The sequence below is a fragment of the Delphinapterus leucas genome, chromosome 2, assembly GCF_059928025.1.
Source record: "Delphinapterus leucas isolate spDelLeu-1000000601 "Yukka" chromosome 2, BTC_Dleu_Yukka2, whole genome shotgun sequence".
Taxonomy (NCBI): Eukaryota; Metazoa; Chordata; class Mammalia; order Artiodactyla; family Monodontidae; genus Delphinapterus; species Delphinapterus leucas.
Genome location: NC_143130.1, coordinates 147596937 through 147614055, shown reverse-complemented (window position 1 = coordinate 147614055; position 17119 = coordinate 147596937). Strand labels below are relative to the sequence as shown.

The following is a 17119-nucleotide window of genomic DNA, read 5'->3' as shown; positions in this document are numbered from 1 at the left end:
GGATTTAAGTGTTAGTATTTAAGAGGAGTATGTGTTCAGTTTAGCTGTTTCCGTTTATAAAGAAAAGTGTCTGAAGACATACCCAGGAATTTAATGGTCAGAAGTACTTTATCTTAGAGAAAACAGCAGAAATAACATGAACCAGAAAGAAGTATTTATTTATAATTGTCAGCTAAAGCACATGCTTAATATCTATGCTTCCTTCTTATGATTCTTCTAGAAGTTACTTCCAGCTGGCTTCCGGAGAAAACTTGAGTTTCTTTTACTGTCAGAAGACCTCCCAGGTGACATCCCGGAGGACATCCTCAAGGTGAGAGAGGGCCCTGGATCTCTCTGCCCAGGTTTGCAGTCACTCAACAAATTCAGCTTTCAGGGATCTAGCAGAAGCAGGTCCCCAAGATGTTGGCAGTTCTCTGTTCTCAGGCAAGACCAGGCTAGGTGGAGGCCCCTTGAGGGGAATTTAGAGATAGGGGAAACTTATCTGATTGTAGAATTCTTAGAGGTAGCTTGGCCAGAAGTACTAATTATAGCTGAGGATTAATTTTTTTTTTTCATCTCATGTGAAAGGAATACCTAACTTGGTTTTAAACTAGATGTTTAAATTTTTCACCAGAATGTGGCAGGGAATATAAAGGGAGAAAGGAACTAGTATGTATTTGCTGAATACCTTTTCTGTAACAGGTGCACTGAATGTGTTATAGCTAATCCTTACAACCGCCTTCTGGGAGCAGATTCAAAATCTTAACTAGATCTATACTTAAGTGCTTGAGGGATGCTCTGAGGCTGAATACTTATTTTCTTCATAACCCAGCCACCAGCTAACTGAAGATATATTCACAATAGGATTTAAGGTAGGGACTTTCACTTGTATTAGGTCAAGGACTCATGGTCCTGTGACCATCTTGGAGGCGGTTAATGAACAGGTATCCCTGAGTACCACCCACAGAAATGGTGCTGAAGTGTGGGAAATAACCTACCAAACAAATTATAGGCTACAGAGATCTTGCCTTTTAAAGGCTTGCAATCTAGCTGGGGAGGAAGGAAATACACACATGGCACAATTAGGTACTAAGCCATATGGTACTAATTTTAAGAACATTGAAAGCCCAATAAAAAGGGAGAGTTGTGTGAGTTGGAGGTACTGGGGAAGGTTTTAGGGAAGGATGAAGAATGATTTACTTTTTTAAAGGACCTACCACTAATTGTAAAACTAGTGTTACTACATTCTGTATCCAAAATCTTGGTTGGGATTTAGATCAGGGGTTAAAAACTGGTCTGTAGTGTTCTTTTAAAAGTTGAATTTAAATGCCTTGAGCTGGGCATAGTGTCTTATTCCCATCTGTTACCTGGTCTATGAGTTTGCAGTCCCTGATTTAGATTGACAGTGCACGTTTCGGAGGCCATGGGGGTGGGGGTGACTAGCTTGAGCATGGAGGCCTTGGGCAAATCTCTCTTTGCCTCAACCCCCTGATTTGAGGACACCTTCAAAACGAGGATAATAGTAGTGTCTTCTTCCTAAGGTGGTTGTAAGTACTAATTTAATTTTTCTGTGTAAAGGACCTGGCACATAGTAACTACTACAGAAGTATTTGCTATTGCTACTATTGTATATACACACATGCATATATATACACTGAAAAGAGGAAAACATGAAGGCGTGTAAGTGATAACGTTCTGAACATAGCGCCCATCCCTCTCTTCATCCCCTATTTAGGAGCTGTACACGGTCTTGGCACAAGATGCGGCAGACTCTGTGCTTGATGGAAATCAGAGGCAAGAGAGTTGGCCCCCTTGGCTCAGCTCAGAAGCTGTCTCTGTGCTCTGGGATCTCCTGCGGGAGGCCCCTCAGCCCGCGCAGGCCCTGCTGGAGCTCCTGCTTGGGGAGGAAGAGGGCACGGGCCTCCAAGGCTGGCTCCTGCAGAAGGTGCTGGTGGACCTCATTCGAAAGGCACTGCGAGCTTTGCGGGGTCCTGCCATCGGGCACCCAGGGGTGGTCGATGCCATCTACGGAGCCCTGCGGACTCTGCGCTGCCCTGCAGAGCCGCTCGGGGCTGAGCTGCGTCTCCTGTGTGAGGAACTGCTGGAGGCCAGCGGGGCAGGGGGGAGTCCCCTGCGGGAGGAGCGGCTGCTCGGCTGCCTGCTGCACAAGGCCGGGCGGGGCCTGGTGTCCCTGTATGGCCACACCTATGCAGAGAAGGCCCCAGAAAAGCCACCGACACCCTCGGGAAAAGGTGTGTTCCCTGCACTGCTTCTCTCATTCCACTCCGCCCAGCCCCTCTGACTCCCTCTAGCCTGCTCCCTTCCATGTTGTTCAGGAAACCTAATGGGAGAAGCTAAGCAAAAAGGGGCAAGATGTTCTGTGAAAGCGCAGCTTTCATAGCTTAAGAAAGAGTGATGGAGAAAAAAAATAAAGTAATAGTCATAGCAGAAAAGAACTTTTCAGAAACTACTGAGAGAAGTAAAGAGCCTTTAAGAGAGAAGTATAGAAAACCTGGTTTAACTTTTTAAAAGAGTGAACTCTCATATCAATTGGTTTTTCAAATGGGCTTTACCTTAGGAAAGAAGAGTCCAGTTCCCCAGTAACCCCATCTGGTTTGATTTTCAGTCTCACCGGCTCATCTAGATCCTGAGCGGGCAATGCTAGCCTTGTTCTCCAATCCTGACCCAGCCCAGGCTTGGAAATTGGCCTATTTCTACTGCCTGAGCAACAGCAAACACTTCCTCGAGCAGATCCTGGTAAGTCAAACTCAGTGCTTCACCACTCAAGTACCCAGGGACTCTCTCCAGGCTTCTTCACTCCTCCTTTCTCTCGCACTCGTTTATCCAACGCAAAGCAGTTTAATTAGCAGTGAGTCGTCTAGTTTGTGTCCATCCCACAGTTCCAGAAGGCTCTGAGAACCAGTATCATTCATAATTAGAACTGCCAGCATTTTGTGTCAGTCCTTGGGCAGGCACTGAAATGTTGGATACATGTAAGCTTTCTGGAGGGTGCGAGGAAGAAAAGAAGGTGGCAGCGATACGTTGCCTAGCTGACAGGGGACTCTAATTACTCTAACCTTCTCTTTCCAGATTGCAACTGAACTTTAGTTTAATTCAACAGCTATTTTTTTTATATTTATTTATTGTATTTTTTTTTTTTTTTTGGCTGTGTCAGGTCTTAGTTGCGGCACGTAGGATCTTTCGTTGCGACACAGGCTCTTCGTCGCAGCGCACAGGCTTCTCTCTAGCTGTGGCATGCAGGTTTTCTCTCTCTAGTTGTGGTGTGCGGGCTCCAGGGCACGTGGGCTCTGTAGTTGTGGCGCGTGGGCTCCAGAGCGTGTGGGCTCTGTAGTTTGTGGCACACAGGCTCTCTAGTTGAGGCACACGAGCTCATAGTTGTGGCACGTGGGCTTAGTTGCCCCACGGCATGTGGGATCTTAGTTCCCCGACCAGGGATGGAACTCACGTCCCCCGCATTGGAAGGGGAATTCTTTACCACTGGACCACCAGGAAAGTTCTTCAACAGCTATTTATTAACCTCATTCTATGTACTATGTACTATGCTAGGATCTGGGGATACAACAGAAGTCAATCCCTGCCTTCTAGGAGCTTACAGTCTAGTGTTTTCCTAAACACTTTGTATTCAACTGGCCACTTCTGTCATTGTCAGAAACCTCCCTTCTATACTGAAAAGCTTCTTACCCTGATTAGCAGCAAGTCCCCAGAGCTGCCTCTAGCAGCCTCCTTTGGCTTCCAGGTGACAGCACTCACCCTGTTGAAGGAGGAAGACTTCCCAAGTCTTGGCTGCCTGCTAGATAGAGAATTCAGCCCTCTCAGTCGACTGCTCGTGCTCCTGGGCTGGACACACTGCCAGAGCCTAGCGTCAGCCCAGAGGCTGCTCCAGACACTCCACAGGACCCAGGTAACTCTCACTCTGAAGCCCAAGCAGCTCCGGAAATGAGTGTGGTGGCACTTTGGGCTGAGGCAGAATGCAGGGTCCTGAAATCGGCCACATCTCTGACCCCAGGTACCTGAGTCAGCATCTCTTTCTTCTCCCGTATCAACACAGGACCAAGGCTGTGATAAGCTCCTCAGGGATGCCTGTGATGGGCTGTGGGCTCACCTGGAGGTCCTGGAGTGGTGTGTGCAGCAGAGCAGGTATGGCCCTGCACAGCCGGCCCTCTTCCCGCCACGGGGCACACTTGCCCCATGCTCTGCACGCGTGGCCATTTCAAGACATCTTCCCTGTAAATGGTTTAAGTTGACAGTGTTGACCAGCAACAAATAATTGTTCCAACTATTAAACCAGGAAAGAAGCATAAGTATTGATTATCTTCACCACAGCCATAGGGTCATAACTAGAGGATAATTTAAGGATGACAGTGATCACAAGAACAAAACCTCACATCTCCTGAGCACTTACTATACACCAGGCATTGCTCTAAGCCCTTTACATGATGATTTCACTTAAGCTTGACAATAATCCTGTGAGGTAAACACCAATATTATCCTCATTTTAAAGGTGGGGCACCTGAAGCACAGAGGTGTTAAATAACATGCCCAAGGTCACACAGCTAGTGAGTGTGGTCCACATTCTTAGCCACGTGTTATCTTGGATCACATTTTTATTCAACAACTGCCTCTTGAAATGTGTGCGCAGCCCTGTGTTTTCCTGATAACTTAGCCTTGGGTCTTCCCTGGATCTGGGTTCTTATTTTGTTCTTCACCCACCTCACCAGCACTTCTGAAGTCGAGTAGGCCACTGCGGGAAGTCGCAAGGGGCCCTGACTCAAAGAAAAGCAGAGAAGCTCGTGTCAGCTCTCAGCTAGGAAAATTACAGAAATTAGGAAGCTTAATCTGTGGGCCCTTTCTAGACCCTGCTGAGCACAGAGGCCCTTCCTAGGTCCTTACTAGACAAGTAAAGCCAGCTGGATGAATGTCCTTCCCTGGGGGTAAATAAATGCTATCCTCTATCATAGACCAACTGAAATTTAGTGTTTGGGGAAGTGAAACCTGTGGTGTTACAGGCCAGAGAGAAAGAATAAGAGGGAATGGAGACTGGTCTTTCTCAAAGCAATTATATAAACTGCCTCCCCTTCCATCCTCCCAACTTTCCCTTTCAGCAACCCCATACCAAAGAGAGATCTCTTGTGTCACTTACATGGTGGAGAAAGCCACTCAGTGCTCTACTCTCTCCATCACCTTACAAACCTTCCAGCCCTCAGGGAGGAAGATGTCCTCAAGCTCCTACAGAAGGTGCCAGCCAAGGACCCCCAGCAAGAGCATGGTGAGTTGGCGATGGAGTGACCTGGGCAAGGTTCCCTCTTAGGACAATCTTGCAGATGTTTCTTACAGCACAAGATTTATCTAGATGTGATTGCTGGGATCTATCAAGATGGGTGGTCCAGCAGGTACCCTCTAAATTAGTGCTGTTTGCCACAATCAGATGACAAGATGTAGGGACATCTTCCCCTTTCTTGATGAGGCCTAGGGTATCCTATGAGAACAATTCCATAGGAACATTTGTCCTCATGGGTCCAGCTCAGGAACCATGAGCATACCCTCATTTCACTGAAACAGAATTGGAACTGCCCTCTGAATTCACAGCATTGTCACTGGCAGTATTTATGCAAATTCTTGGTGAGTCTCTCCATGCTTCATAAGGTTTCTTACAGCACATTTTGTGCCTTCCTTCCCTCCCATATCTTCTTCATAGTCTATTGAACAGGTAAAGAGTCTTTCTTCTAGAAGATTCTTTTTTTGAGTTTTTTTTAGAGTTTTTCTTTTAGAAGAAAGACTTGCCTGAAACAGTAACAAAGCCTTGTTTTTTTTTTGCGGTACGCGGGCCTCTCACTGTTGTGGCCTCTCCCGTTGCGGAGCACAGGCTCCGGACACACAGGCTCAGCGGCCATATGGCTCACTGGCCTAGCCGCTCCGCGGCATGCGGGATCCTCCCGGACCGGGGCACGAACCCTTGTCCCCTGCATTGGCAGGCGGACTCTCAACCACTGCGCCACCAGAGAAGCCCACAAAGCCTTGTTTTAACCTTAGATCTTTGCTTAAAATTCAAGTCCCCATTAAACAAGCACTCTTTCTTGCTCTCAAAAATCATATGATGGTGTGGTCACAACCTACTACACAGGCCGGGGACCTTACTTTTGAGAGAAACAAACATTCTCATATGGCAGTAGATGTCTGTCAGCCTAGATATTGCTTTGATTTACTTTTTTAAAGGACCTACCACTAATTGTAAAACTAGTGTTACTACATTCTATATTTTTTTGGAAAGGTAGACAACTTGTTTAGCAGATTTCCTAGAGGAACTGGAACTCTGTGTTTTTTACATACAAGTACAAAAGGCTTCCGAAGAAGTGTTTGAAATCTATCCCTGGTGACCCACCAGAACACACTTAGAACTTGAACTTGGAAAAGGCAAAAGAGGAGTGATAATAGGGCTTGGACTAGGGTGAGGCAAGAGAGGCATCTGGGGCAAAAATGTAAGGAGCCACTCCCTCTCAGCGAGCTTGCAAGTCCTGGCTCTGGGCAATGATGCCATGAAGAGGTCAAGGCCATAGAACAATATTGACTTTGTTCTGCTTATTACCCTGACCTTGGCAAGGCCAAGCTTCTAAGAAGTAATCACTAGGAAACCTATACCTAAAGGGGCTTGTTGCAGCATTGTAGTAGCAAAACATCCCTAACTATTCCAATGTCCTGCCCTTGAGGAATATGCCTAGACAAGGGATTCATTCAGTAGAGCTATATGCATCCAGCAGAGATTTAGTTTGTAAAGAAACATAATCAAATGCTTATGCTCTAAAGGATTTTTAAGAAGTAGGAAAATTAAATAGTATATAAAATGTTACACTCAAACACATACACATGTACACAGAACTATTAAAGGGGTTAAACCAGAATGTAGCAGTGGTTGTGTTTAGCCGGTAGGCTTATGGGTGGTATTTTTTTCTTCTTTTTGCTTTATTACATTTAATGTTTTTTCTTTGAACAGGTTATACTTTTGCTATGATAAGAATTAGGGGTAGATTAACATGTTTAGAGATTCTGTAAAGATGGTAACCTTCCTCCCTCCTAAGTTCAAAACAAATTTTTAATGAAAAATTATTAAACAAGTGTACGGAATCTCAACAGAGTTTATGTTTTTTCTCATGATGTCTGCTTCAGGGCTTTCCTAAAAATATCAAGTATTTTTTTTTTTTAAACACCGTGTTACCTTTGCTCTCTTATTTCTCAACCTAAACACATTTTAAGCCTGCCTCTTGGGTAATGTGGCATTCGAAAGGTAGACCAAACATGTACTTCAAGTTTTATTTTTTTAAAAAAGGAAAAGCAAGTATTTTAAGAAATGTAAGGGAAAGATTTGTTAAATAGCCGTGAGGCCTAGGTTGAACAGACATGTAGAGGGGAGGTTGGTGGGGAAAAGGAAACCGAGAGACTGAAAGTTGTTGAATAGAAAAAAAGGCCTGGAAGGGACGCACATCACACTGCCAGAAAGGAGAGAGGGTGAGAACACCTAGGGGACTAGCAGTGTGGCATCTCTTTGCTTCAGCCATACATGCAGCCCCTGCCTGAAAGAAGCATCTCTGGGACTTCCCTGGTGGTGCAGTGGTTAAGAATCTGCCTGCCAATGCAGGGGACACGGGTTCGAGCCCTGGTCCGGGAAGATCCCACATGCCGCGGAGCAACTAAGCCCGTGCGCCACAACCGCTGAGCCCGCGCTCTAAAGCCCGCGAGCCACAACTACCGAGCCTGCGCGCCTAGAGCCCATGCTCCACAACAAGAGAATCCACCACAATGAGAAGCCCGTGCATTGCGACGAGGAGTGGCCCCCACTCACAGCAACTAGAGAAAGCCTGCGCACAGCAACAAAGACCCAATGCTGCCAAAAATAAAATAAATTAAAAAAAGAAGCATCTCTGAAGTTCTGCCTGTTTCTCTCTATAATTCAGATTCAACTGACGTCACGGTCCCTGCGCACCTGAGCCGGTGTCAGAACCTGACGCTCTACCGGAGCTTCTGTGCCATGAAGTATGCCATCTATGCCCTCTGTGTGAACTCACACCGGCACTCCCAGTGCCAGGAATGCAAAGACGGTCCCTCTGAGGACCTGGCCGTGGCTGCAGAACCAGTGAACGATTCTCTCTCCTCCCCAGGTGCAGCGCCGCCCCCCACCCCTTCCCTGGCGGGAGCTGGGAACAACCTGTCCCAGCAGGTTCTTTGCGTGGGAACCCTTTGCCACCAGGGCTGGGAGGTGGCCTTGGTTTTATTATGCCCACGAATAATTTATCAGCCTCTGTGAATCAAAGGGACATGGAGAGAGCAAGTGATCTGCATGAGTTCTACCAGAGCCTGAGCACCTAGTACAGTGTTTTCCAAAGCTTCTTTTTTTTTACTCCAGTCCACAGTAGATAGCATTTCACATCACTCCAGTTTGCACCTAGGTGTATAATTTGTGCTTTCATGTGTATGTGTATATGTGTGTATGTGACGCGTAAACTGAAATAAGTTTTAAGAAACATTACTTACCCTTCCAAACAGAGCACACTCCTGATTATTTTTCTGCTTTATTTCGTTTTTTCAAATGCAGCCGTCTAAGTCAGTGTCATAGGTCACAGCCTACAGTTTGAAAGAACCTTCTGTCCTATTAGCTCTCATTTTTCTTAAAAACTTATAACTCCTTACCTTGCTTTCTGTGACTGTGGCAAGTATCTCTCCCTTGCAGCTTTGGAATAGACCTTCATCTCTGAGCATGGTCATTTTAAGAGAGCTGGGTAGGCTGTGATCACCTGTAGTAAAACAATGAGTGCAAACAGGAATTGAGGAATAAGGAGTCTCCGGGCTGCCTTCATTCTAGGAACTGAAATATGGAGTGCTTCTCAGAGATAAGGAGTAATGTAATTTTAAAAAGCAGAAACAAAATAATGAGTGTTCACTGAACTGTACTTTTAGTTAAGGGAGCAAAATCTTTGTACAAATCATGAAAAGACATGGCTCAATAGCCTCTTAGTCTTCTGACTGTAACCACGGTTCCCTGAGTCACTACAAAGAAAGAAATGAGTTAAACTTGGGAGAATGTTTCAGTCTGGCAAGTACTGTTTCTAATGTTTGCATTTTCTCTCTTCTCTTTCTCTGACCTCTTCTTTTATACATGCTTCTTCAGGTGCCTCAGATCTCTTTTCAACATACCTGGCCAGGTGTCAACAGTATCTGTCCAGTATTCCTGACTCCCTGTGCCTGGAACTTCTAGAAAACATCTTCTCATTGCTCCTTATCACCTCTGCTGATCTTCACCCAGAGCCTCACCTGCCCGAGGACTACGCTGAGGGGAAGGGCCCGTCGGGTTTGAGGTCCCCGTCAGAGAGCCCTCAGCACATAGCACAGCCTGAGAGGAGGTCAGAACAGGGTTCCCTGGGGGCCTCCAGGAGCCTGGCCTACACAGTTCCAAGCTCTCTGAAGGCAGAGCCAAAAGACAGTTCCCCAGAGCCTCACAGGCACAGCTTTTTGGACCTAAAGCACTTTACTAGCGGTATCAGTGGGTTCCTGGCTGATGAATATGTAATAGGGGCCTTCCTCAGGGTGCTCCAGGAGCAGCTGGATGAGCTAAGCAGCCACAGCTCCCCCGAGAAGCCAAAGCTGCTTGAAGGCCAGAGTGGCTTGGGCAGCAGCAGCAGAGACGGACTGCAGAGCCGCCTGCACCAGTTCTCCAAGGTTCTCTCTGAGGCCCAGTGGAGGTACAAGGTGGTGACCAGCAACCAGGGCTCAGGTGAGAGGAGATAACAGAAAGGGAGGAGGGAGAAAAGTCTCGGGAACGTGGGACAGCTAGGAGTGCATGGAGTCACACTAGTTCAGGGCCTATCGCCATGGCCACTTGTGTCAGAACTCCGGGGTACCGCTCAGTGTCGCACAGGCCAGTCCAGATCTTCCCCTACCTGTTACCCCAGGAGGTGGGTCAAATCAAAACTGATCACTTTCAGAAGGGGGAGGGGCAACATAGGAGTAGGGGAGTAAGAGGTACAAACTATTAGATATAAAATAAGCTACAAGGATATATTGTACAACACAGGGAGTACAGCCAATATTTTAACTATAAATGGAGTATAGCCTTTAAGAATTGTGAATCGCGATATTGTACACCTGTAACATATAATATTGTACAGCAACAATACTTCAATTGAAAAAAAAATTGATCACCCTCCCGTATGACCCACTGGGTTTGCTGTTTCAGAGGAGCAACCCTCCCGAAGATACCGGCCCATAGCCACATGGCACCCCAGTCTCCGCCGGGGTCGTCGGACAAGAAGGAGCCGGGCAGGTGATCTGAAGAACTCTCTCCATGCCTCCTTCCCACAAGCGGCAAATGGTATAGTGCCACTTGTCTAATATTCTTCAAGATAAAGCAGTTCTTAAAGTACCTTAACACTAATGATAAAGATAAGATCTTAAAGTATCTTAAAGCAGTTTTTTAAGATAAGGTGCAAACAAAAGTGATCTAAGATTATCCTAATCCCACTCCCCCAAAGTAACCCTTGCTAATAGTTTTCTTCCAAAAATTCTCCATGAAATACAAGCATGTATATCATTTTAGATATACAGATGCATCATACTACATAGAGAGAACTGCAACTTTCTTTTTTCATTTACATCCTCTTACATATGCAAACACATCATACTCTATATTGAGGACTCACTTCTCTTCACTTATTTTAAAGGCTGCTTGGTAGTCCATTGTCATATGTACCCTTCTGTGGGCATTTAAATTGTTTCCAGTTTTTTACTATTATAAATAATGCTACAGTAAACAACCTTGTACGTATGTCTGTGCATACTTGTGTGAGTATATCTATAGGATAAGTCCCTAGCAGTATAATATAGAAGGTCAAAGTATATGTGGGTATAAATAGAGATATAACAAATTGCCCCCAAAAAAGGTGGACCAATTTACATTCCCATCACCTGTATGTAAGTGCCTATTTGCATATACATTCAACAAAAATGAGTAGTATCAGGTTTCTTTTTAGTCTTTGCCAATATGATTAATATAGTAATGGTGTGTCATTGTTTTAATACTAATTTTTAGTTTGAGATTGAATGTCTTTTCATATATTTATTGGCCATTTATACTTTTCAGTCTAAGGTACATGTTTTCTGTTGGGTTTGTCTTTCTTGTTGAATTGTAAGAAGCCCTTTATACCTTAAGGAAAATATTCTGTCATTTTGTGCTACAAGTTTTGCTCCATTTTGTCTTTTGACTTTGACTGAGTTTTTCTAAAGGAGTTTAACACAGAAGCATTATACAGAAGTATTAAATTTTTAGATAATCAAATTTCCATTATGGGTTTTGGTAGTTTTTAAATAATTAACAGGGAGTTCATAAAGAGTTTCCTGTGTGCTAAAAAAAATACTAGGTATCTTGAGGGAGGTGAATGAGGCATAAACCAGGACTTTGCCTTCAAGGAATTTATAATTTATCTGCATAGACAGTATACATGAAAAACTTAAACTGCCTGGAGGCACAGCCTGAAAACAGAAGAGATCTCATGGACAGGGAGGTCAGCGTAGTCTACAAAGGCAGAGAAACAGGTTTTCTGAAAGAGTTGACTTTTGAATCAAGCTCAGAAGAATGAGTAGGCTTTAGCTAAGTGGCAACAAGAGACATGAACATTCTGGCTGGGGTGGAGACTACCATGAGAGAAACATGGAAAACGTAAAGGCTGAGCCCCTTAAGTTGCTCAGTTAATTGGTTTGCGTCAGTTTGCATCCACCTGACCCATCCCGCCCAGAATGCACAATCCATCTTCCCTTTTCCTACAGCTGTAGGAAAGCAGGTGTTGAGAAGAAGATGCTTTTTCTCCAGGACTTTCAATATCATGGTCTTTTTTAATATATACATAAATTTATTTATTTATTTGGCTGTGTTGGGTCTTTGTTGCTGCACGTGGGCTTTCTCTAGTTGCAGTGAGCAGGAGCTACTCTTCGTTGCGGTGCACGGGCTTCTCTAGTTGTGGCTCAGTAGTTGTGGCTTGCGGGATCTAGAGTGCAGGCTCAGTAGTTCTGGCGCATGGGCTTTGTTGCTCCACGGCATGTGGGATCTTCCCGGACCAGAGCTCGAACCCGTGTCCCCTGCATTGGCAGGCGGATTCTTAACCACTGCACCACCAGGGAACTCCCAATATCATGGTCTTTGATCAGCCTGGCCTTATACTTTGGTTCCCTACTTTTTCAACTATGAGGACAACTTCTATGTCAGAAAATTTTGTGACCCTCTTTGGCACCGTACTGGTTCCATGTCATAAGAGTTGTGCTTTAATTTTTTTTTCAGACTATTGTCAGTGCTTAGTGAGCAATGGGGGTCGCTGACCCCTAGAAGTAACTTGAAAGCCCCTGGGGCTCTGAGACCCAGAGACTGGAAATCACTGATATAAGCTACTATCCAAATGAGCACTGGGACCATATTAAGCCCACCCCTGTACCTTTGGTCTGTAGGAATTTGCATTTTACTGTAAAAGGAGCCACTGGTATAGTAGCTACCCATTATCTTCTCACTCTACCCAGATCTCAGCTTTCAAGCCAACTTCTCACTTTCTACACTGTAAGGCACTGATGGTTGATTTTCTCTCTTTCCTCCTGATACCTCTAGATGGCCGGGACAGAGGTTCCAACCCATCCCTGGAAAGTACAAATAGTGAGCTGAGCACAAGTACTTCAGGTATGGGGGGGTCCCAACCAGTTGCCAACTTCCAGCAGCTTTGCCCTCATAAAGAGTTGCCATACACCACGGTGTGAAAACCTGGACTGAGCAGTTCATGCTTGTGTTCAGTGGGGAAAGGGCTATTTCACTATCAGCTGAGTTTCCCATCAGCAGAGAGAAACAGAGGTGAATACCCGAGGGAGGTTGTTGGTACATAAGTCTTATATTCAAAGATGATAACATATTAACAGATACACACTACCATATATAAAATAGACAAACAACGAGGATTTACTGTATAGCACAGGAAACTATATTCAATTTCTTATAATAATCAATAATGGAAAAGAATTTAAAAAGAAGAATGTATATAAATAAATATATATATATATATATAACTGAATCACTTTACTGTACACCTGAAACTAACACAATATTATAAGTCAACTATACTTCAATTTAAAAAAAAAGAAAGAAAAAGATAGCATAGGTATGCACTTCATTTGAGGAAAATTCAAGATCCATTTACAGACCTTTTAGAGAAGGACTTTGAGAAGATAGGAGTTTGGCAGCAGGTGACAGAATAGTTTTTCCTCAATTTCTATCCCTTCCTTGGCCCCCCACATTCTTGTGTCCCGACAGAGGGAAGTCTGAGCACTGCATCTGGGAAGAATGAGCTGGATGGCCGGTTGCAGCCTCAGCCTCAAAGTTCACTCATCCGCATGATGTTCTCCCCACCTGAGTCACTGCTGGCATCCTGCATCCTCCGGGGGAACTTTGCAGAAGCCCATCAGGTGAGGCGGGTACTTGTGCAGCAGGTGTTAGGAGCCTAGGCTCTACTTTGTCACAGTAAAGAACGCTAAGGTAGCCCTTTGCTGTCTGGGACCCGCAGGGCATCAGGTAAAGCCAGATGCTTGTGCAAGCAGAGCTAGTCGGGCGCACCTGAGGGGCCACGTCTAGCAGAAGCAGGAGGGAGTTTCCATGTATGGAGCCTGATCTTGAGCATTGTGGATTTCAAGATCCAGAAGGAGGAGATTTAAGCTGTTGAATCATCTGTTTGTATTCAGAACATAAAACAGTTTTTTAACAAGATAAAAGAAAACATTTGGCCACAGTCAAGACGTTGAAATATTTTTGTTTCTTGTAGTCCTTTTCTGAACACATATGTGGTTTCACATAGTTAGAAATCACTATGCAAACAATTTTTAATAATAAATAGATTGCCAGTTTAACATACAGGAAGTGTAGGGAGCTAGCAAATTAGAATGTTGTGTAGAGAAAAGTGCAGGGAGTCGAAACCAGAAAGACTCTACTCCCTCTGAGCTTTGATGCCCTCATCTGAAACTTGGAGTTAAATATAATACCTGCTTGTGCTACCTCTTGGAATGTTAAGCGGATTATGTGCAAGCTGTGAGAAGTACAAGAATCCTTTGCTATTGCTTAAATTTAAAAGCATAAAAGCCCACTCTTCTAGTTTTTAAAACTCTCTTGATACATTTATGACGCTTGCACTGGTCCCTTAACACATAGGTCAGAATTTTTCTTTCATGTGCGTTTACTTGTTGAGGAATAAATCATGGAAACATCTAGGTGACTGGATAATTTTTACTTAACTTCCTCTGACACATTTTAAATCCTGTACTTTAATGATAATGATAATTCTATCCCTCTGGGAAGGACAGGACCCTCACCAGCCTTTCTGACACCCAAACCAAGAGGAAGTCAGTTGCGAGCCCCCTGATGCTTTACCGCTAAATGTCCTCACTTCCTCTTCCTTTCCTGGGGCTTTGATCTTTTCTTTCTTTCGTTTTTCTTTTTTGATAAACAGTTTTATTTTTAAACCTGGTTACAGAGCAAGTTGTGCATATTTATAAGAAAATACCAAAAAGTATTAACCAGAAAATAAAATTACTTTTTAAGAAAAATTTTTTTTGCGGTACATGGGCCTCTCACTGTTGCGGCCTCTCCCGTTGCGGAGCACAGGCTCCGGACGCGCAGGCTCAGCGGCCATGGCTCACGGGCCCAGCCGCTGCGCAGCATGTGGGATCCTCCCGGACCGGGGCACGAACCCGTGTCCCCTGCATCGGCAGGCGGACTCTCAACCACTGCGCCACCAGGGAAGCCCTAAAATTACTTTTAACCTATTGTCCAGAACAACCAATACTAAAGATAAAAGCATATTTTTGCCAATGTTTTTCCAAGATGTATGTGACTTTTATATAGAGCCAAGATCATTTTGAATCTAAAACTTAGTGCCTTTTTTACATTATAATATAAGCATTTGCCTGTAACTGATTTTAGTGACCTTATGACAGGCTGATCTAGTAGCTGCATTTGACCATTCCCTGTTAACTCACATTTATTTTCAACCTGGTAATAGTTGTAGTGAACAGTGTCAAGATTATCACCTTTATACATTGACTTTTGAATTATTTCCTTAAGAAAGTTTTTCATAAAAACGACTGAGTCAAAGAATATAAACATTTTTAAAGCTCTGTAGACTGCCAAATTGCTTTTCAAAAAGGTTGTGACAGTTCATTCCGCCACCACCCCCTGAGGGTTTATTTTTACACTTTGTCATTATGGTAGATGCAAGGTAGTATTAATGTTAAATTCCCTGAATTACTGGGAAGGGAAAACATTTTTTACCTGTGTATTAGTCCTGTGTATTTTCTCTTTGAAGTTGTCCACATCTTTTGCCTATTTTCTGCTGGGGCTTCAGTGGCCTCTCTTGCTGACTTTTACGAGTTATTTCTACATTTGACCTACTCTTTGAATGTCCAGTGTTCTTCCAGCCCCACAAAGCAGATGTCTTAGGGCCAGAGTCTGATGACTAGCAAGATCTCAGATCTGTAGACACTCTCCACCTCAGTGGGCCTGCCGCAAGCCACACTCCTTCCTCTCCTGTGGCAGGTGGTGTTCACATTCAACCTGAAGTCCTCGCCCAGCTCCGGGGAGCTGCTGTTCATGGAGCGCTACCAGGAGGTCATCCAGGAGCTGGCCCGAGTAGAGCACAAGATCGAAAACCAGAACTCGGACGGGGGTAGTGGCACCATCCGAAGAACAGGCAGTGGCCGCTCAACTCTGCAGGCCATTGGCAGCGCTGCAGCCGCAGGTCCGGCTTCCCTGTTGCCAGGTGGTGAGGGAGCTGCGGGAGGAGGGTATGGGGGAAAAACCACCCAAATCAGAGGCTCATCATGAAGGTGAGCAGAAACCTAGAGAAGGACGCTTGCCTTGAAGAACAGCAGTCCTGACACCTCCAGAGTCATTTTCTAGCTGTGCCTAACCTCGCCGACCACGGTGGTCACTTACCTGCCCCTCGAGCTTGTCCCACGTGACTTACACTGAAGAATGTGAATGCAGTTTCCACCATGTGTTTTGATGGCCGTTAATCTTGGGATGTGGGGAATTGCTTATTTTCTTCCCATGTAATCATTCAGGGATAAAGCATATTATTCTACTTTTCTAGCAAGTGAAGAAGTTGTATCTAACACCTGTGGCCTGGGATTCACAGATGTCAATTCCCACCCTTGGCTGCACTGCAGAAAGGGCTCATCCTTTCATTATTTCTTGAAAGTGGAATCTTGTCCCATATTTTTACATCTCTTGCTGGTCTAGGCTCTATATATCAAGTTACCATCACTTGTTGCTCCTTCTATAAGCTCCCAGAGATTTTCTTTACATCCTTTTTGTTTTTAATATAAATGAGCTCTTCCAACAAGTACTATTTTCTACCTTGCTTGTTTAGTGATGTACCTTAGAGATCTTTTCTGATGAGCACACACAGATCTGCCTCATTTCATCCTACTTTTAGATCCCATTTGGATCTAAACTCCACCTTTTTGAGTTTCTCTTGGTCTTTCTTTCCATGCCATTGTTTTGATGCCGTAAGAGTGGGCTGTAATGATGGTCTTGATATGCATAGATGGTATACTGTGCAGAAGGACCTCAGACATTTTTTTTAAATAACTACTTTTCAAAATAAAAGTGCTAGTGAGAGTCATTTTAACCTCTTGCCTTGTATCCCACTGCTGGGTGTCCAGGGATGGTATTTTACTCCATCTCTGATGTGACCGACAAGCTGCTCAGCACCTCGGGAGACCCCATCCCCACACTCCAGGAGGACTTCTGGATAAGCAATAGCCCAGTGGAGCCCACTGCCCCCCTGAGAGAGGTTCTGGAAGACCTCAGCCCCCCCGCCATGGCTGCATTTGACCTGGCTTGCTCTCAGTGCCAGCTCTGGAAAACCGGCAAGCAGCTCTTGGAGACTGCTGAACGGCGCCTGAACAGCAGCCTTGAGAGTCGGGGTGAGTGTGCTGCTTTTGCTTGATCCCTTAATTCTCAAATGAGGCGATGGGGTTCTGAGATGCTTAATAATCGTGCAAGAAGAAAGTTATCGGGGAAGGAGGGACGGGGAGAAAGGATTATTAGTTC

General features: G+C 44.8%; 1 protein-coding gene across 4 annotated transcripts in view; it reads left to right on the top strand.

Moving 5' to 3' along the window:
* Positions 1-17119, top strand: part of ZFYVE26 (zinc finger FYVE-type containing 26) — a 69291-nt gene that overhangs the window by 5821 nt on the left and 46351 nt on the right. The window contains exons 3-15 of one of the 4 annotated variants that reach the window (XM_089906173.1): positions 221-310; positions 1715-2231; positions 2606-2736; positions 3650-3901; positions 4049-4137; positions 5103-5266; positions 7947-8150; positions 9158-9760; positions 10223-10357; positions 12635-12703; positions 13328-13479; positions 15599-15800; positions 16729-16992. In XM_089906173.1, coding sequence (XP_089762299.1) covers positions 221-310; positions 1715-2231; positions 2606-2736; positions 3650-3901; positions 4049-4137; positions 5103-5266; positions 7947-8150; positions 9158-9760; positions 10223-10357; positions 12635-12703; positions 13328-13479; positions 15599-15800; positions 16729-16992 — 2872 coding nt within the window. Of the gene's footprint in view, positions 1-220; positions 311-1714; positions 2232-2605; positions 2737-3649; positions 3902-4006; positions 4138-5102; positions 5267-7946; positions 8151-9157; positions 9761-10222; positions 10358-12634; positions 12704-13327; positions 13480-15598; positions 15801-16728; positions 16993-17119 lie in introns of those variants that run through there. The other 3 variants (XM_089906175.1, XM_089906174.1, XM_089906176.1) reach the window with 3 other exon arrangements.